At 32.5% G+C, this 22,921-nt stretch overlaps 1 protein-coding gene across 2 annotated transcripts in view; it reads left to right on the top strand.

The window, feature by feature from the left end:
* Positions 1–3,712, top strand: part of LOC124364846 — a 69,384-nt gene extending 65,672 nt beyond the window's left edge. The window contains exons 8-9 of one of the 2 annotated variants that reach the window (XM_046820627.1): positions 34–161; positions 1,374–3,712. In XM_046820627.1, the coding sequence (XP_046676583.1) occupies positions 34–147 (114 nt within the window). In that variant the 3' untranslated portion in view covers positions 148–161; positions 1,374–3,712. Of the gene's footprint in view, positions 1–18; positions 162–1,373 lie in introns of both variants that reach the window. The other variant, XM_046820626.1, reaches the window with a different exon arrangement.
* Positions 3,713–22,921: the final 19,209 nt, after the last annotated feature.

Raw genomic sequence — 22,921 nt, 5'->3', positions numbered from 1 at the left:
TTGATTAATAACCTCTAGTGGCATGTGGAACAGGTGGTTGTGCCGTGGACGCCCAGCCTCTCCCTGCCTTGCTCGTCCAGACAGTCACTCTCTCTCTCCTCTCCAGAGCCTTCTCACCCCGAATATGAGAACTACTTCTACATCTAACCAGTCAAATCTTGGTGAGTATCAAATGCTACAAAACCACTTTTGGTGATTGACTCTATATGTCATTTTGTATAATACACAAAGTTAGTTGTAGCGATATGGGCCACTGAATTAGTCTACATATAGCTAAAGCTTCAATAGTTTGTTTTTTACACTCAATTGTCCTTGTACTGTTTTTTTGTAATGCAAGGACTTAGCTAGCGAGGGGGTCCGAGGGGTCCAGACCCCCCCAAATTTTGAATTATTCCAGTTACTTTTTTAGTAAACGGTTATTATTATTTAAATAATACAGTATTACTAACATGTACTGCTGAACGATCGTTCTCAACGTAGGTACGGGTCAAGAACTTTTTAAGGAACAAAATGGGGCCTTACTTTCTGTCCACTTAGGGAAAATATCAGTTGTCTAGATCCCTCCCCAAATTATTTTTCTGGCTACGTTCTTGATGTAGTATATCTGAGCAAACAAGGAAGTAATTAAATATGTTGGTTTCTTTAAATTTGAGGTTGGTGCTCTACTGTGTTTTGCGTAATTCTTCTTTACGATTTAAAAATTGTATGATTTTAAGTTTAGTATAAATTCTACTTTTGTTCATTTATAGTGTCGACAAATATTGATTCTCATTATTCTAATACAGTTTCAACATTGTCCACTTATTCACAAAATAGATTTATACAAAAAATAAACTTTCGATATATTGACATAGCACTTTAAAGACAATTTTTTATTCTCACTGGCAATTTTGTGACTTCACACGAGATGTTCAAGAGAATAATCTTGTATGTAAGCATCAGGCAAGTTGCCTTGCAATTTAAAATTCTTTATGGAATTAGGACAATGTCATGATGCACATTAATTTGGTCTTGACATAAAGTGTACACTTAGTAATTTGATGGTTAGTTAGTACTTTGATGGTTATTTATGTTGTTTTACACTGAACATTATTTAAATCGATATAAATTTGGTAGTTACATAAATATGTATGATTTTAGGTAGCTAAAAACAATATCAATTTATTGCCAGTTTTCTCAATTTCTACACTATTTTAATGGTTTTAAAGAACGAAATCTTTTTTGTATGCATATACGTCAATCTGTAACGCCAATCTAACAAATCTTTTTTCAATATCAACGAGGAGGTTAGAGTGTTTTCCTTTTAAGTATAAATAATTATTTGATTACCTTTATTTGAAACAAAAAAATGATGATTTGTATGTTTGTTTCAGTTAATTATCTAGTTCAGTTTGGCTGTGAAGGGATGAGAAGGACCTGGGCAAGAGTCTCCAGTTGTCATAGCCACACCTATCTTCAGTTCAACGTCCACTTCAGTTCCTCTCTATGTAGTAAAAATATCACTCCAATCGGAGTCACGAGTCACACTTATGTCGTAAGGTACTTTAATCATTCTGTGTCTCTCTACAAGTAATGTAAAACTGTCAGTCAATTTCGTGTTGGTTGGCTGGATGTTACTGCCTTCTAGATGTTGATCGAATTGTAAGAATTGTAGCTCCTTTAAATTTAAAATTTAATTGAATACTACTCAGTTTAGAACTATAAACATTGTTGGTTTGTTAGTGTTTCTTGTTTTATTATTTATTAATTGGCTATGCACTGTCAACATGTAATTAGTGCTGATTAGAATGGGACTTTTATTAGACCGTTAAGTTCGTCTAGGTTTTGTAAATAATGTATATTTTTATTTCATAGCTGCAATCCCAAAGAATATGTGCAAATTAAATTATATTCAGTTTATGGATTAAAACTATGTACCTATGTTTTTATTTTTAAATTGATAATTCTATTGTTGAGAACATGTGAAATCAAAATACGATTACGTTGATGTGGTTTATTATTTTTTAGATTAATTAGAAATTAGTTTCATGAAGTTTGGCTGGAAAAACACGAGACTGAGGGTGGAAAAAGTTTGATTCATTATTATCCACATTTTCATTACCACTATACAATTTTATATTCCTCTATGTGAATTTCTATTCTGTCACGTTCAACCTGTCTATAATCTGTTACTATAACTATAACAACACAGTTATGTAAAGATGTGTTGGCCATAAACATTTTGAAGACGAAGCATTATAAAGCTGAGGTGTCTTGATAAAGGATTCATGGATGGTTATCTGTAAATTCAACCGTTTTGTCAGTCCTCACTAACAGAACGCTGTACAGTGTACAGGTTTACTGTTTATAAACATAGATATTCATACAGTGTTTTCTATCAGACATTGGAAAAAATAACATGATTATCGATATTTGCTGTCATTATTTCTTTAAACAATCTTTTAACGGAGGAAAAACTGTTATTTTGATAAAATAATATTTTCTAATATAACGTAGCTTTTTATTCTGAAGACATAATTTTTTTGATATGTTGTACTGAATAGAGTGAATTAGCTTGGATGAGAAAATTCCATTCGAAGGTGAAGGGGCCAGAACTTGAACTCCCCTTACAGTGTTGTTAGTTCTGTCGCAATAGCAGTCTTGTATTTTTCTAGCCACACCTTATATATATTTCTGTACATTATACTTATTTTGAAAACAATCAGAAAATCACATTTTTGAGAATCAATGAATAAAATGAACTATTTACCTCTAAAAGTGCAATTAATTAGTTACAAATTTAAAATTTAAAATTGTAGTTATAACTAGTTACCAGTCTTGCATAATCAAGGCCACAGTGTTCTATATCTTGTCAGATGGACAGACAGATTGATGGAGCGTGTTACATACCATGACAGATTTAGCGTACTTTACTTACTATTTGTTTTAATTTGTATATTATTTCATGTATATAACAATTTAAAATATAAACTGTTTAGAATGTGTTTACAAAGCATAAGGAATCATTCAAGGGCTTAAATATTTCTTTAAAATTCCTGCTGTGTCAAGTGTTTTAAAGTTAGAAATATGTTCGTCAGTAGACCAAGATGCTATGCATTATTTCACTATTCTCTTTAGTGTTAGTTGAAATAGTGGTTTTCTGAAAACAAATGCAAATTAAAAATCTAATGTTAATAAGTATGTTGAAAGTATACGTTACTTAATTACTATAACAATAACACAGCCTGGAAACCAGAAGAAATATAACAAGAACAAAGATACAATTACTTCACTAAATGTACTACTTTAGTGAATTGAATTACATCTCATGTTCAATACATTGTGTATGTACTACTGAACTCTTCATGTTACACATAAGTATTAGTTCTGCAAAATATTTGCTTCAGTACTTGTTTTTGTGTTGTCAAATGCATAAACTATTCTTGTTGTTGTCACTTGCTTATATATGTTTCTTTTATTTAAATTATAAACATTTTTACATTTTGTTTTACAAGAAAATAAGATTATTATTGATTTTCCTATCTTTATTGATAAGTAGTTATTAAGAAAAAATTAAACAGAAGTTTAAATTATGCAAAGGATTATGTGGTAGAATAAGTTTTGTTTTGATACCAAAGAATGTTAATTTAGTTGTTTGCAATCAACAAGTTTGCTTTCATAAGATTGTGAATATTATTTTGTAATAAATAAATGTATCTATGTGAAAAGACTCTTCATTGTGTTTTATTTATCATACAAATATTATGACTTTCATTGCAATAAGAATCTTTGTAAATTGTTCAAAACCATTGCCCTTGTCTGGGGCTCAGTTATTGACCAGGGCCTTGACTAGCTTCGACTTTGAGCACAAAGATTTTTGGTGAGGCCTTTCTCCTCTATTCGGCAATATTTATAGTTATTGTTGTGATACATACTACGAGTAGATCGAAGCTGTCTGAATAAACAATGAACATACTAATACTAACCAATAAAACTGTTCTGTTATACTTACAACAATTCACATTTTACTTATAAATATAATAAAATCACTCCATGTATAAAATATCATGTTAAATATACCAATGAGTGATGAGAATAAAACTAAAGAAATGAAAATCATCAAATATCTAGCTGTCAAAAATGGATATCAACCCCATATTGTAGACAAAATTATTCAGAAGAAAATAAAAAATAAATAAAACCAACATAATACGACCTAATCCTAATAATAATGAAATTCAGAAATATATATGTGTACCTTTTAATACTAAAATAAACAAAGCTGTTCAAAAAACCTTTCAAAATTCAAAATTTTCCATCTGTTAGCAAACAAGAAATAATATATTTAAACCTATGAAAACAAAGTAAACCAAAAAGATGACAAACAAGAATTATACAATCAATCTGAAGTATACAAAATTAACTGTAGTGACTATGAAAGCTATTTTATTGGACAAACTGGTAGAAATTTTAATAAATCTACAATAAAATCAGATTTCGCTAAACAATTTTTAGAAACTGACCATAACAACAAAAATATTGAAAAGATCATGGAATTTTTGGATATCAAAAGGAAAGGAGAAAAATTAAACATGAAATAAGGATTACATATTTATCTAAATTATAATAAAGATCCTCACAATATACATAATAGCAATCTAAAAATAAGGCAAACCCTATCTTTGAAAAAATTAAATTTGAAATACAGAATACTAATCAAAATTGCAACTGTGTCATATAAATTTAACCTCTGTTTAAATGATCCACATGTGTATATTTAGTTGTTTATTGTTTAGTTAGAGTTTAATGTTCACGTCGATGATGGCTTAATACTGAAACACGTGTCTAAAATACAATAATTTTCAAAACAGGTTTTAGTTAACCATTCATTATTCCAATAATAAAATCAATAATGTATAAATATACAGTAATATTTTGTACAAATGTATGGTTATATATTATATAAATATACAATAGTATATTTCAAAGTCAAATCATTTATTGCCACAAACAATACAAGGATTGCACAGGCAGAGGTCAAATTAAAGTAAATTATCTAAATTACTAAATTTAACATTACATACAGAACCAAAAAACATAACATACTAAAACTAGTCTTTCTTCTCAAGTAAGTAATCCTGGACACTGTAATATTCCTTTTGAATTAAAAATTCTTTCAATTGGCTTTTAAATTTGTTGGGCTCCTTAACATTCTTTAGATACTGTGGTAGAGAATTAAACAATGATATGCAGGAGGAATATGTTTTATTTCTGAAAAAAGTGGTGCTATGGCGAGGTAGGGTTATGTTATTGTTGTGACGGAGCTTGGTATCTATGAGTATGTGTAATATGAGAAGTAAATAAACCAAAATTCTTGATTAGAAAATGTCAGGCTGTTGAGGATTGTATATTGATGGAAAAGTGAGTATGCCTTTCTCTCGAAATAGCGATCTGCATGACTGATTTCCGGCCAAGTGAAAAACTATCCGAACAGCTCTCTTCTGCAACCTGAAAACATACTGCGTCTTGGTGCTTTCATGGCCCCAAATTGGTACTGCATAAGATAAATAAGGGTAAAAACAACCATGATAAGCCAACAAGAGGATGTCAGCACTTTAAAAAACAAAACAGCAGGCAAGTCGAGACAATAAAAAAATACTGCTACTTAGCTTACCTGTAACTTTCTCAATATGGTTTGAGAAGTTCAGATTAAGGTCAAAAACAACACCAAGATAATTAACAGTGGCTGACGGACTAAACTCGGTATCCCCTATGATAATATTCAAAACATTCATTATCCAACTGGTTTCTGATTGCAAAATCAACTAGCCTGGTCTTTGCTGTATTAATACATAAAGAGTTTTCCTCCAGCCACTGAAATAATGAGCTCCCGTCTATGAAAATTTGATTCTCCAGCTGTGGTTTACTCTTACTGGAGACTACGAGGGATGTGTCATCAGCAAATAAGTACAAGTGAGAGTCCGAAATACACCCGGCTATGTCATTTACAAAGAGGAGAAAAAATACAGGACCAAGGACCGATCCCTGGGGCACACCGGTTTCTGACAATTAGTTCTTGAGAAAGTCTTTTTTTTAGCAGTCCGTCAGCACATCCATATAGGGAATCTCAACCATCTGTTTTCGACCAGTCACATAAGAATGTATCCATTCAAACACATTGCCTCTCAGCCCAAGATACTCCAGTTTCCTCAAAAGCAAAGTATGATCTACCACATCGAAGGGCTTTAGATAGGTCTAAAAAAAGAGCCCATGCACATGTTCCTTGTTATCTAGAGCCTTTGTTACGTCTGATATAAGACTAAACATTGCGTTTGTTGTAGACAGACCCTCTCTAAAGCCATACTGATGTGCATAAAGAATATTGTTTTGAAATCAGAAAAGAAGATAACCTTGCAAGAAAGAGCTTCTCGAATACCTTTGAAAACGTGGATAAAATAGCTATAGGACGAAAGTTATTTATGTCATGATCACTGCCATTCTTTTTATAGAGGGGTTTTACGATAGATAATTTAAGAGCTGTAGGGAATATTCCCTCCTCAAAAGAGCAATTAATCAAATATGTCAGTGGGCCCAACAAGAAGATCAGCACAATTCTTCAAGAGATTAGATGATATCCCATCAAATCCCCGCAGAGCTACCAGGCTTCAGCGATTTGATTACTTTAAGGACTTCTCCTTGATTTGCAGGAAAAAGAAAACCATCGACGAACACACTCTTTCAGCTGGGGAATAACGATAAGACATAGACCAGATGAGTCAGCATGACTTTTAACTCTTTTGCCCACCTCAACGAAGAACGTGTTGAATCTGTTTGACACAGCCACTGGGTCCCTCAACAGTTTAACCCTGCTCGTTCCTTTAACAAAAAGTTCTTTGAAAGCCTTTACCTCTTTTTCCAGGAATCATGTCATTAAACAATATTCCAAGATGCTTTTTGTTTGTTGGTGGCTTTTTGTAAATGGCTAGTAATTGCAGCAGCCTTGGCAGAGTGGACACGTCTTCTAAATTCCTTTCTAAGATCAATGAAAGATCTCTTGAGGGGATGAGGTTGAGTCTAAATCCCTAGACAATGAGTAGAGGAATAACATTCTATCACGGAGGTTCTTAAGATCCTCATCAAGTTTTTATCCTGCCACAATATTTCCTTGTCCTAACTTTGGATGTTTTTTCTGGGAAGGCAATGCTGAAGCTGAACTCCCACAGCAGATAGGGAAACCATCAAAACTTCTCGCTCACATCCCTTCCAGCCACCATTTCTTTCCAGGATTCTCTTCGAAGAAGATTTGTGAAGATGCTGATGTTATTACTGGAAAAGAATCTACAGGTTTTATAAACTTTAAATTAGTGTGCTGAGGTGAAAAACCGATATAAAGAGATTGCTCTCCAATTGTGCGTGATGATCAGAAATCCCAGTGACAAGGACAGTGGATGAAGCCTGCTGTCTAGGGATATTTGTAAATATGTTGTTGATAAGAGAGCATGAACCGCCGTATTCTCTAGTGAACGAAGTAATTTCACTATAAAGGCCAAAAGATGAGACAAGTTCCACAACCCTTCCAGCGCACCCCCGCCGACAACTGAAAAATCCACATTGAAATGTATAGATATATAATATTGTATATATATTCAATAATATATGACATAAATAAACAGTACTACATTACAGTGGCATTAATATGACTTGGCTTTGGGAAGGGGATGGATCTGATTGAAGAGCACACCAAACCAGGGGGAGGGGGAGGGTTTATGAAATAAATTTGAATAAATATAAATTTAGATAAATTTGATTGCCCTAATTCAAAATAAAATGTTTCTTATGTATTTCAAGGAAGTTGGATAGCTGTACATATGTTTTTTTAATTTTGGGTTTCTACCCCCTTCAGCACCCTCTTTAGTTACGCCACTGGTATTTTGTGAAAATATTTTCCTACTTTGTCAGCCAAAAATGGTCTGAAACTGAACATGAGAGTATACACGGTACAACATGATTTGGTGTTGATCCCAGATGAGAGGGAAACTATGCTCCTGCTTCATGGTGAGGTCTTGATGCAGTAAAGACGTTCTAGTGAGCTATCGGTAAGTTGAGGGGTATTTAAATTTGGTATTGATCCTTGAGAGGGAAACAATGCTCCTGCTCCATGGTTAGGGTTTGACTGCAGTAAAGACGTTCTAGATACAAGATACAAGATCGTTTATTTTCCAATAAGTAATACAGTGATTACAATAGCATCGTCAGTTACATTTTGTTATTATCTACAAACAAGATTGTTCAATATCATAAATAAACATATAGATAGACACAAAAATAAATAGCACATATAACACAGACATAAAATATTACATGAAATAAATTAACAGTTATTATCAAGTTTGTAAAAATTGATCCTGCTAAAGCGTTCGTGTCACATGTCAAGTACTCCTCAATATTATAAAATGGATTTTCTGCCAACCAACCCTTGAGTAATAATTTAAATTTATTTAGTTCAAGGTACCAACATTCCTTTGGCAGTTTATTAAAAAATGCAATGTTCATGCAATAATGGCTGACCTGGGCTTTCTTGAGCCTTACAAATGGTAATTCTAGCTTATACTTAGATCTCGTATTATAATTGTGTATGTCCCTGTCTTAGCTGGTAATTATCAATATTTTCCCTAACATTGACTAGAGCGGAGAAAATATACATGTTTATAACAGTCATTATTTTATATTCTTTAAAAATAGGATGACAGTGTTCTCTACTACCAGTATTTTTGATAACCCTTAGTGCCATTTTTTGCCATATCAAAACTCTCTGAACCCCACAGCTGTTCCCCCATAGATTTATACCATATGATAATATAGAATGAAAAAAAGCGTAATATGATATAATTAACATTTTTTTACTAACACAGAGACTTAATTTACGTAACAAATATATAACTCTAGATAACTTAACACATAATTGACTAGTATGATTATCCCAGCTTAGTTTGCTATCCAGGTGAATTCCTAAAAGTTTAACAGAACTCTTTGTGCTGTTGTTGTCCAAAGAGAAAAATATTTCTTCGGTTTTACCAGCATTTACAGTCAAACATATTGTTTTTGAACCATTCAAGCGCTATTTGTAAAAGATTGATTTTTGCAATGTAACTAAGTCATTAAGGTGTTTGCTTGAATTGAATAAAGTTGTGTCGTCCGCGTATAAAACTGATGCACAGGGCATACTATTGGCAAAAACATTAATGGCTATAATAAACAAAAAAGGACCAAGTACCGATCCTTGTGGTACACCAACTTGCACATTTTTGTAATCTGAGAAATCAGGAACCCTGAATCACAATTTGACTTCTGTTTGTTAAATAAGATGATAACAAGAAAAGTTCTTTACCCCTAACTCCGTAGCTGTGTAATTTTTTAACAAGAAGCTTGTGTGGTATACTATCAAATGCTTTTGACAAGTCAATTAGAGTAGCAGAGCATGGATCTCTGTTTTAAAAAACTTATGAGGACCTTTTTCAACAATTGATTGAACTGCTTTTGATGTGTTATTTTCCTGGTAAAAATCCAAACTGTTCTTCACACAAAAGCGAGCTACTGTCAAAAAAATTATACAGCTGATCTTTAACACAACACTCAAATATTTTACTCACTATAGGGACTAATGATATTGGCCTGTAGCTAGAGGGACTGTTTCTATCACCTTTCTTGAATATTGGTGTAATCCTCACTACCTTAAGTTTGCTAGAAAAAAATCCCTTGATCCAAAATCATATTAAATATATATACTAAAGGTTCAGCTATTGTGTCTATTAATTTCTTTAAATATCTTATTAGAAAACCCATAGAAATCTTCACTTTGTGATGAGCTAAATTTAGATACACACAACAAGACATCCTTGACAGTAATGGGTTTCCAAGTAAAAGTACTTTCTTTCAAAGGATCTACAAGAGATAAAACTGTTTACATTTTGAATAGCTAAATCAAAGTTATCATTTGGATGTAGGTTATTCATTTGGCTAACACAATTTACAAAATAATTATTAAAAGTATCAGAATCAATTGTAGTCTTTTTATATTCCTTGTTACAGTTTGATTCATGCTTAATAACATTCCAAGCAGCTTTACACTTATTTTTTGGATGATAGAATGTAATTTTCAAAAGCAATTTGTTTGGCCCCGTCTTATTTCAGCCTTGTATTGCTTTCTGATTGTAATGTTTGCGGTTTTGTGAACATTTTTCATCAGTAAGATCTTTGTGATTTTTATATCTATCATAAAATACCATAACAGAATCCCTGTAGGATTTAAGTTGAGGTGTAAACCACTTATTTTTAATTTTAATTTTTACTTTTTGGACTCATTTACCTTTACATTTTTTACAGGGCAACATTCGTCATAATTAACACTTAATATGCTCAAAAAATAAGTCAAAGCTTCATTTACATTAGCATACCGATACAAGTTAAATTCCAACTAAAGTTATTTAAATTTTCTTTAAGATAAGATACAGCCTGGGAGTCTAAAGATCTAACCTGTTTAGTGATTACGTTAGCTCTACTTTTGAGATTGTCAAGGCTACTAACGTTTGCTAAAACACCAAAATGGTCTGACATACAAGCATCTACAACTTTGCACTGCACTTAGTCATTGCTTATGTTAGTTATTATATTATCAATGCAAGCTTGGCCTCTAGTCGCTTCCATATTGACACAATACATATTATATGATCGTAATAAGTTAAGAAAAGATTTTGTTGTTTGGTCATTTTTAAAAACATTAATATTAAAATCCCCTGTTAAAATAAAATTAGATGAGTATTTTTACTTAAATACTCCAGAAAAATATCAAGACATTGAAAAAAATTTCCACATTAGAACTGTGGTGTCCTATAAATTGAAACAATTACAGTGTTTTAACTTTGTTATGTAGGCAGCTGAGACTTCAAGATGCTATTTATAGAAAATTTACTGACATTTATGACTGAAAACTCCAGGTGAGACTTGATAAAAATAGATGAAACCCCATTCCTAAGCGGTGGTTTGCCCTGCAGTAAACTCCAGCAAGACTGAAAACCACTCTGGAATGTACAGAGGAATTTCTTCTGAGCATAGCCAGTGCTCATTTATTGTAACAACATTGCAGTCAATATAATTAAAAAATAACTCTAACATATCTAATTTGTTTCTAATGGATTGAATATTGATATGAAATACCTTGAAACCATTAAGACCTAGGTTGTTTCTATTATTAACTAAGGGTGAGGATCTGCAGGTGGTGGTTCCGAGTTTCCCAGATCAGCAGGAGTAGGCAGCCTGGGTTCCAGTTCCTCATAGTCATCACATCCAGGTGGTATTGGTTGTTGATCAGTCACCATTCATGCTACCAGTCCCTGTCTCAAGGGCTTTTCTTGGTAGGCTTCTCTGCTAATCGTATGTATTGCTTTCAGATATCTTTCTTGCCAGCCACATTTACCCCTGTAGTTGTAGTGTAAGCCCTGCTGAGTGTGCAAGTGTCTTTCAGCCTCACTTGCCTGTACTAAGGTGACGTTTTGGATGCTGTCGACAAAGAGTTTCCAGAGACTTATTGGTTTTTCTGACCTCTTTATTCACAACTGACCATTCTGCAAGATCATATCTATTTGGTATATTTAACTAGTACGATATTCATTTGTGAAAATTTATTTAATGTGTCTGTTATATTCTTCAAGGCTTCATTGGCTTCATTTTTTGCAACATCATTTGCACCGCATACTGACACCAATATGTCTCTTTTCTTCAGATTCAATTCCTCTATATTTTCATGATTTAAAATATCCTTGCTTCGACCACCAGGCTTGATAAAACCCAAAAGCCTTATTGGATTTGTGTGCTTTGTTCAGATGATAGGCCAAGTCTCGTCCATGACTATCCCCGCAAATGAGAATTTCAGGTTGTACATTTTCAACGTTGACCATCTCATCTTCTTCTTCTCCCTCCTCATTAGCCACTGTTAGAGATGCAAAAGTATTTGTACATGGAAGAACTGAAGGTAACAAAGGGCTCCTAGGCCTACTGGGTTTTTTTATTTGATTGTGTCACTTGAGTCCAGGTGGATGATATGATGAAGCAGATGATTTTGAAGTAGATTGTGATAGCTGCATAGGCGGAAAGCAATTAAAGCAGGTGCCCTTTAACAATGTTAATTCTTGAAGTTTATTTTCAAAAGAGGTGATCTCTTCCTGTAACATTGTTATAGCTGTTTTCAAACTTTCATTTTCACCCTTGTACTTGTTTAATTCATTTAATAAAATTTGAGTTTGAAAGTCAGGTCCGGTATTATCTTTGTCATCTAAGCTCTCATCTAAGCGGTCATCTTTCTGTAAGCTCATACATTTTTCGATAAGTGCATTTAATTTGATATTGAGTATCCATGTAGATTGGGGTATTAACAGCTTTATCATTAGAATAATAACATCATTATATCTGTTAGGACGCATTCCATCTGACTTGGAACTAGTAGCAGACTGTACACTTGGAGTCTTTAATCAAGTTGGTTGTTGTACTATTAGGCAGAGCAGTCACGGGTTCTAGTGAGCCATCGGTAGGTTGAGGGGTGTTTAGATTTGGTATTGATCCCAGATGAGAGGGAAACCATGCTCCTGCTCCAAACGGGTTTGACTGCAGTAAAGACGTTCTAGTGAGCTATCGGTAGGTTGAGGGGTGTTTAGATTTGGTATTGATCCCAGATGAGAGGGAAACCATGCTCCTGCTCCAAACGGGTTTGACTGCAGTAAAGACGTTCTAGTGAGCTATCGGTAGGTTGAGGGATGTTTAGATTTGGTATTGATCCCAGATGAGAGGGAAACCATGCTCCTGCTCCATGGTTAGGGTTTGACTGCAGTAAAGACGTTCTAGTGAGCTATCGGTAGGTTGAGGGGTGTTTAGATTTGGTATTGATCCCAGATGAGAGGGAAACCATGCTCCTGCTCCAAACGGGTTTGACTGCAGTAAAGACGTTCTAGTGAGCTATCGGTAGGTTGAGGGATGTTTAGATTTGGTATTGATCCCAGATGAGAGGGAAACCATGCTCCTGCTCCATGGTTAGGGTTTGACTGCAGTAAAGACGTTCTAGTGAGCTATCGGTAGGTTGAGGGGTGTTTAGATTTAGAACACAGCTATCTGAGATTGCTATCCTTCAGCTCATTACAAGATATAAATATACTTCTTAGGTATCAAAACTCTGTGATAAGGTCTATCTTTAATTTGAAACACTGACCATGTTTTCCCTATGTTAGAAACTGCCAACCAAAATGCTGTCCATAGAACAAGTCGACATGGTACATAAAAAGCTCTCTAGTTTTTTCTAGAATTTGTTTTTGTAGACCAGACTGTTTTCATTACATATCTGCCCCATTATGATATGCCTGTACTCTGTAAATAGAAATGTCCGGGTCGTACTCTTGAATGTTTTTAAAGAAAGTTGCTGACATCCCCTTCTCTGAAGCATCTGTTATTTCAATTTAAAATAATGTAACTTTCACAAATTTCAACATTTTTTTCTTTTGTTGCATGGATATACCTCAAAATAACAGAGCTGTTCTTTCCTTCTTAAATCGAGCATGCAGCCAAGGATCAATGCATAGTATTTTGCTTTTTTAATTCTGTTTATTATTTCTTCCCTTACTTTATCCCTCAATGGAGTCAATAACTCGTTTTGAATATTTATGTCCAAATAAAGACTCACCTTTTCTTTCCATTATTTGATACTTTAGAAATATGTTCTTTCAATACAGGATCAAATTTAGCAATCAACACAACAAGCCCCAAATACTTTCCATTGTTCTTTTTGTGTAGTGTTTCATTTGTTCCTCGGAAAGCCATTTGGTGCTGGGTAAGAAATTGTGTAATGGCTTCCTCTTCTTTCAATGAGTTAGCTTTCTGCTACCTGTTTTGACTTCCACAGGGCTTGGTAAACATTATCGGTTCATTAAGATCGCAAATAGTTATTTTAAAATAATATTTACACAAAACAAAAGGCTCCAATTAATTACTAAACACCAAAAAATATTTTGTATAAAGCACACATACACAAGATTATTTTTTAACGTTTTATTATAATTTTTTAATTGATACACTTAACAACATTTGTCATTACTCACTCTGAAAAACAACTGAAGAATTATCGTGCACAATAGGGAAGGCGTGCAGATGCCAGACAGCAGATGTGCGTGTCAACGCATGCATACCTGTTATTCAGAGAACACAAGGAGAAGAGTGGTGAGAGACACCAAGTCACTGATGTGATTCAGACGAAGCGTCCTGTGAGTTTTGTGACTCGCTTATCTACAATTATCAACTGCTCATTTTATTAGTTAAAACAACAAAGAGGAACGAATGAAGCATATATTTATTGTTCTCTCAAGGAACAGTTTTGTTAAACAAAAATTATATAATTCAATTTCCATTGATAAGTCCATAATACCTACATTTTTATTATGTAAGGTTTTCATTATACTGTACTATTTTTTCGGTGCCCCCCAGAAAACCGCACATGCCTTAGGCCGGCCCTGATTGTGTGTTACTTTTAATCTAACTTATGTCTTTTACCTTGGTTTACTTAAATGTTTTAGCATATCCAACATATCCAAATTGATTTTAGATATTCTCAATAAGGTAGTAAAACCAAGTATTACAAAATACAATGATATAGTTAATGATTTCACTATAACAAATTGTTAACACTTTCTCCTGGGAAGTTTTCCATATAACAGATCCCTGAGAAGTTACTGCTTTCACTTTACCAATAATGTTTCCTGTGACAGTTGTAAGCCATAGGCCTTCTTTTCATTTTACAGTACTTGTAAAAAAAACTTGTTAGGGCTGACTGTAATAAAGCTTCGGATAAGGTTTTACTATAACTGTTGAAGACGACCATTTTTCACAAATATAAATCTGTAAATCAAATACAAATTGTAAATCTGTATTGTTTTTGTATCCAGTTAATAAAGGCATACAATCCTACCTGATGTATAGTATCATTTAGTCAACAAATGTTGTTTTGTAAATTATTCAATAACCAAATATATTTTTATAGTATTTAATCACAGGTAGAATTCATTCTTTTCTATTGTTTATTATTTTTAAAGTCTACAGATTTTATTTTAGTGGGGATTGTATCTAACCAGTAGTCATGAAATATTATCAGTAAATTATGAAAAATGTGTTCAATGTTTGGTTTCTAATGTGTAGATTTTTAAAATTTTTGTTGTATCATAATTCATGCTATAACTAAATTAAGGATGATTCTGTTTATAAAATCCTTCACGTTTAACCAGCGCTTTTGCAATGTATGCCTCTAGATGGTCTCAAGTTTGCTATTACATCTTGAGTTTTCTTTCAATTCCATCTCTTAAATATCCCTAAATTAATTCATAAATTAATAATGTTTCTGACTTTGTTTAGAATTGATGAATTAAAATATGTTCAAGTTTATTTATTGTTTGTTTTTAAATCTGTGATTTAACATTGCTCAACCTTTTTCATATGTTTATTAGAACTTGAAAGATTCCAGGGAATATGTATTTTGGGAGATGTTTATTCAGAATGAAATAGAATACAGTTTAATATGTATATATGTAAGAACATTTTGATTAACTTAATGTGAATTCCTTCAAACAACTTTTGCAGTGTAATATTTTAAATTGTGTAATATAATATATGTAATATTATAAATATTAGTGTGAGTGTTTATTCATTTTAAAGTTTCATAATCAGATGTTTTTTGTTTTAATGTCTAATTTGTGAAGTGTCAAATGTATGTTTGTTTCCTTTGTAAATAAATAATTGTGTAATGTTATAAGAACATTTTATTATCTCTTGTTTACTAATTCAACTCTAAATTATTTAAAAATTACGTAATAAATAATGAAATACTTTATATAACCCTTTCTCTGAAAATAATTAATGCAATGAAATTTAAATTTAAAATCAAATTGTAACACGGTTTTAAGTAATATTTCAATTATACAATATTTATTTATTTCATTTTCAGGGTGTGAGATCTTCTTTCAACTCAATAAATATGAAATAAAATTATTTTTAAACATTAAAAATATTATAGCTAATGTGAATTAAATTTAGAGTTTATTTGTAATAAAAGATATTAAGACCATTGTTGTTACTATTTCTATAGTAATGGTTATCATCTTTATAATAAATTTTGAAACTGAATCAAATCAACCAACGTGGGTCTACAACAAGAAGGAACTAGCCTACAACATGAGTAATGGGTCGTGAGTTTTATACTAAATTATCTTAGTTATCACAAGTAATTAGTTGCTATTTACTGAATTCAATAACTTAGATTGTGAATTAACTATGCTCACCTAGTTATGTTGATAAGTATGCGTAGTTAAATGGTAAATATCTAAAGCTGATATGAATAATAATATATGCTTATATAATCCTTGTAATTTGCTGTTTCGGTTTAACATGTGTTGACTGTAGAAGGTTCTCCGCTGAAATATTTCAAGAATTTAATCGTGTAAGCTATGTTTCGATGTTCAGTGAACTGAGAAGACTTTGATATTACTCCCGATATGAAATATTTTAAAATGCTATTCCTGTACCACAATAGCTTTTGAACTGATGTTGTATTGTGGAACTGTTACGGACGGAGAGTTTTAGTAACAAGACAAAAGTGATTACATCAATTTGTGGTTTTGATAGGAAGGTTGGAGATGCACGGAGATAGAACAACAGAAGGTGTGTTGTAACTGCCAACTTCAGCATAATATACAGCTAGGACGCCTCCATTGACCAATTCTCACAGTTATGCACCCACTTCATAAATCCCAGCCCCTCTCACTCCACTCCTCATGGTGGTCTATTAATGATCATTTTGAGGGGTGTGAAAAGCATACACGGATTCCCGCTTCAAGAACATTCTTGTAAGCTGATATAACGTTCCAGTCATAGAGACTGGTCCCATTACTCCTGTGCCAAAAATCAAGAAGCTTCAACGCCGGTGTGACCAGAGATCACGTGATGTGTGATGACCAAATTCTTTCTAGGTATTTTTAGGTAAGATCAGTTTGAATATTTGCTTTGAATGTAGTCTAATCTACAAATTATTTTGTTCTACAAAACTCTCCGTCCAAAAGTAACAGTTTAAAATTCTGATTTTTGTTATCCATTACCCTTCAATCATTTAATAACTTGGACATTCATATCTTCAATAAGAAAACCAAAAGATTAGTCTGAAACAGCTGCATCTTTATTAGTCAGTTAATATAGAACTTACTAACTTATATATGTAACACTGGGAACATGACTAACCAAAGTACCGTAAGTTAAAATATCACAAATGAATTATTAAATTTGAATTCAACACTTCATATAAGTCTAACTTGTAAATAACACTACACAACATTTCAGGTTAAAATATGACTTAAACCTTCATATAAATTAATGCAAGGGTTTAATTATGTAGGCTATTAGTAGATTACAAAATAAAATAAAGTATGAATATAAGGGATTGGAATAAATTTTATCTCTCCACATTTGGGATAATTTGAATCGTGAAGGTCATGATCTCAGGAATCCACGGCCTGTGGAAGTTTCCACCTTTCAAGGTAACTTACCTCAATATGTGTTATTGGTTGGTGAAAATGCTCCACGTTTAAAACCCTCTCTGACCGAAATCATTTGCCATGGTATATTTTAGATGTAGGAGCCTCCAGTACCGTCAGTACCTGAGAGATCAATTCTCTGATCATGTCGACTACCCACCTCTCTAGAAGACCCCAGCTTCTGGAATCAATTCACCTCTAGAAACCCTAGGTCTATTAGTACTCCAAATTTGTAACAACTACTATAGATATAACCTTAGGTATCTGGCATTTTCTGACAATTATAGTATATTTGTACTTCTGTCGCGCAAAGGTTACTATGTGTGGTTGTGTTTAAATTTTGCATGAAAACTGGAATAATATGTATCCTATCTCAAATATGTCTACTTAATTTGAAAATTACTCATACAAGGCTCTATAATATTTCATGATAAGTTCTCTCACTAAGAAAGTTATAGACTGACTTTAGGATTCCTACTCTAGTGACCTAAAATAGTTCATGCTACAGGAATCTTTGAAGCTCAAATATCATGGAATGTTGCATTGTAATTTGAGTTATTTCATTGGTACTTATAATAACTATTTCACTATCCAACTTCCCTATTCTCGAAACTTAATATTTTTTTATTGTACTTTAAGACTAAGGGTAACAAATGGTTGTACACCCTCAGTGCAATAACAGAATGGCTTTCAAGAGTTTTGCTCAATCTATTAAAATTAAGAGATGCAGCATTTTTATTCCTGGTATTGTGGAGTGTTTTATACTGCTAGGCTTTAATAATTGAGGATTTTGAAAGATATATTTCATAAGATCAAAAAGATAAAGGTTTATTATGGTCTGAATTATACAAATAGTAAAAAGAGGTTTACAATGTTTAAGTGGTTGTGAGTTAATAATTCTTATAGATTTTTTTTTAAGGATAAGAATGTTATTAATTTTACTTGCATTGCCTCAAACTACTAGTCCATACCTCTATAATCAAGGGTAAAATATTAGGTGAAGCAGCATTGTTTCTTGATGAAAAATTAGTAGCTTTGATGTCAATAAAAAATGAAGGTGAGATAAGGAGCTACAGTGTCTGCAGATTAAGTAATATCTCCCATTAAATGAGTACAGGAGTCGACCTACAGAGCATTTTTATAAACATTATCTCCCAGGACTCTTTGTTTGAAGGTTATTTTTGACGATGGAAGGATTGTGAAGGAAACAGGATTTTTCCGGACATTTGCCATCGTTCAGTGAAACAAGAAATCAGTAACACTACGTTTCGAGATCTGCAATCTGATATCTTCTTCAGGTAAAGAACTAACCTAATACATAATTACAAACTAGGTTAAAACAAATCTTACCAAAGCGTTGTGGCATGCCTAAGTCAGGAATCACAACCTACATGTTGTTTGTCAACTTCACTAACTCTATAAACATGCACTTAGTAAAAAACTATACAAAACACTAATCATTAAAACTTAACTACGGAATACAGGTCACAATACGTCTTCATTCGTCTACTAACCACCTACGACTGACCAGAGGGACTAGCCAATGGTAATCGTCATGGCTGGCTAAAACAAGATGGCGGAAATAAAAAAGGAAGGGGGACAGGAATGGGCCCTTTCGTTATTATTGGTTCATACGAGATGAACTTCTTAAAACCATATTGTGACTCCGCATTGTAACGTAGTGTTACTGATTTCTTGTTTCACTGAACGATGGCAAATGTCTGGAAAAATCCTGTTTCCTTCATCTCCCAGGAATCGTGTTATAAACCACTTTTTACTTCTATTTTGAATTGGATGTCAATTTTCCTATTTGGGAAAGAAGGTACTTCCTAGGATTATTTTTTGCATCTAGGGTACTGAGCACGTCCCACTCACAACCAATGCTATTTATTATCTAATTGTTCACTAGATGTCTGCCTGGATTATTTGAAGTGTACACAGAATAGCAATAATGCATTTCTATCATGTTAATGATAATATGCTATGTTGGTGAAATACTCATTATTATTTACAAGTTACTTAAGCTATTTATTTACTTGATATTTATACATCTATAAATAAATACCTGACTTGACTTTGAGAACACTGTTTTACATGATTCATCCCATCGTTCACCGCAGCCTGGAAAATTGATTAATATCGAAAAGTGTCCTAACCCACAACATAAAAGGCAGCACTACTTAACATCTAAAAGCCCTAAAACTGTAAAACTACATGTAAGAGCCAACTATTTCAGAAGCTCCTTGTAACAATAACAGTAATATTCTCTATGGCTCTCCAACCATGAAGTTTTCAAAGGCATTAAGTCTCTGCAATCAAAAGTAGTATTAGTAAATCTTATAAACTATTCTCAAAAATTGTAATAACAGATTGTAGAAATATTTTTACTCAATGAAGGAAACTTCCCAAATATGTTAAATGTGTACCCTCAATTCATAGAAGGTGAAACAATGACCAAACCAGAAAACTACAGACAAATATCAGTCTACTAACTCTATTGAATCTTGACAAAATCGTTCTCACAACAAGTATGTAGCCAGCAAGGGGATCTGGACCCCCCAAGTTTTCAATTTTTTCATTTACATTTTTAGTAAACGATTATTATTACTATTTAAATAATTCAGTATTACTGATATGTACTGCTCAAAGATCGTTCTCAACAAAGAAACGGGCCAAGAACTTTTTAAGGAACAAAATGGGACCTTACTCTCTGTCCACTTATGGTATTAGGTTAGTTATTTATCTGAAGATGTGACAGTAAACATAGGAAGTATAATTTATTCTAAATGTGTGTTTTACTAAGTTGTGTAATTTTGTAAAGTGTTTAGAATACTTATACAAGTATAAGGCCTCTACTGTGACATAAAACTTTAATTTATCACAAAGTATATGACATATATTACTTACATTTCTGTGTCATATAGCCACATGATTGTATACACTATTTTAATAACTACTTTAAATATTTTGGGACAGTCCATTGCTTTAACTTTTTATTGAAACACTCACTATTAATACTAAACTTTTAATTTTTATATATGTATATATATATAAATTATATATAAAAATACTGTATATATAAAATATATATATTTATATATAAAAATTATATACAGGGTGTCCCCATGAAGAAACGGAGAAAAAAAGAAACTGTCAGGACTTGTTTCTTACGGTGAAAATAACGAAAAAAGTTCATATACACATAGGTCCAGAAACGCTTAGTTAGCGAGCTATACACGGTGAAATATTTTGCCCAGATTTCAGTGCCACCGTTAAAAGGGAGCCCTATTTAAATTATTTTGGGTGTTACCCAGGACGTAAAATTTAATGTATATTATGCAAATTGAACTGAAAAAATTGAATAAAATTGGTACCAGACCTCTAGCTACAGTAATTTTTAAGATATCTGAAGAAATACACAAAAATTCGGTGTCCAAAAACAAGTTTCATTTAGGTTTCAAGTAGATTAACTTTGTTAAATATGTAACAAACATGTAAAATTCTTTAACAAAACTTGTAAAGAATTAATTTCTTAAGATAATGATGTAAAATAAGCCGATATAAATTATACGTAAACTTTAAAAAAATCAATTTTTAATTAAATAAATAACGTACAAAGAATAGACAAAATCGGTTACACTTTTTTTTTCTTGCTGAACGTACATGTTTTTATAAACTTTTATTTTCACTTACTATAGCAAAAAAAAATAAATGCTAACAAAATAACTAACCTTAGTTTAGTAAACTGTTCGAAATTCCCTCCTTCACAATGCACACAGCACTCTGCTCGACGTAAAATATTTGAGGTGGCCTCTGCGAATTATGTCTGGATTATTTCTTATACTGTCAAATGCGTTGCGAAATTCTAACGAGTAAATTCTTCCTTGGTATCAACTTTACGTTTATACACCATAGCTTTTGATATGTCCCCATAAGAAGTAGTCAAGGAGGCGATAAGTCAGGCGATCGTGGGTGGCCAGTTGATTGGTCCACCATGCCCAATCCAGTTCAAGAAATTAGCATTCAAATGATTTCTAGCTACAAAAGAAAAATCAGGAGTTGCACCATCGTGTTGGAAAAATCATTTTTAATATTTTTTGTAAAGGGATATCTTCCAAAAGAGCCGGTAAATCATTTTTCAGAAATTGTTTGTACATATTTCCTGTAAGGTTTCCTTCAAAAACGAATGGTCCCTAGAATTTTGTCATCAATAACGGCACACCAAACATTAATGTGAAATCTGTGTTGGAAAAAAAGGTTTCTACGGTACCATGTGGATTTTCTTCGCTCCATAAATGACTATTTCTACAATTGAAGGACCCGTTTCTCTTGAAAGCTGCTTCAGTAAATAACATTGAATTCACCCTATCAGCATTGTCTAGAAGCCAATGAGAAAAGTTTAACCGTAAAGGGTAATCTGTCGGCAGCAAATGTTGTACCTTTTGCAGGTGAAAAAAATGAAGTCTCTCTTTACGCAAGATGCGCCACACTTTGTTTCTCGATAAACCAGTGCGATACGCAATTTCGCCTCGTTCTAGTACCCGGGCTACGATGAATATGTTAAATCACTTGAAGTTCGATGATGTGCCTGCCATTCAACCGAAAACGACAATCGTTGGAAATGATCCATTCGTTCTTAAAAAACTGAAACACTGAAGAAAAGGTTTTCGCATTTGGAATCCGCCTTTGCAGGAAATCTTTCCTGATATTCACGTCGAGCAGCTTCCGCATTTCCATTAGCATATCCGTAACAGACATTATGTCGGCATATTCTTCATTAGAAAATTGAAACGGCATATTAACTTTTTATACTGTATCAATATTTACACTTAACTTATCTGTATGACACTTCAATATAAAATATTCAAAAAAAAAGTTGTGATTGTTGAACAGCTGTTAGTACTCTGCCAATCTATGAAAATAATATTTTTGATTACAAATGTTGTAGAATAACGTAAATTAATTCGCAATTATTGTTAAGTTTCAGATTTTATGATACTAAAGTTTTTTTTACTAGTATGTAATTCATTAGAAAAAAAATAGAAGAATGTTTCTATAAATAAAATCTATACATAATTATGTTTCAATAATATATTTTCAATAATTAACATGTTTTCTCCAAATATTAGGATGTACATCCAGTAAGAAAAAAAAGTGTAACCGATTTTGTCTATTCTTCGTACGTTATTTATTTAATTAAAAATTGATTTTCTTAAAGTTTACGTTATAATTTTTAATTGGCTTATTTTACATTATTATCTTAAGAAATTAATTCTTTACAAGTTTTGTTAAAGAATTTTACGTGTTTGTTACACATTTAACAAAGTTAATCT

Source organism: Homalodisca vitripennis, chromosome 6, assembly GCF_021130785.1.
Source record: "Homalodisca vitripennis isolate AUS2020 chromosome 6, UT_GWSS_2.1, whole genome shotgun sequence".
NCBI classification, from domain to species: Eukaryota; Metazoa; Arthropoda; class Insecta; order Hemiptera; family Cicadellidae; genus Homalodisca; species Homalodisca vitripennis.
This window is presented reverse-complemented; position numbering and strand designations above follow the sequence as displayed.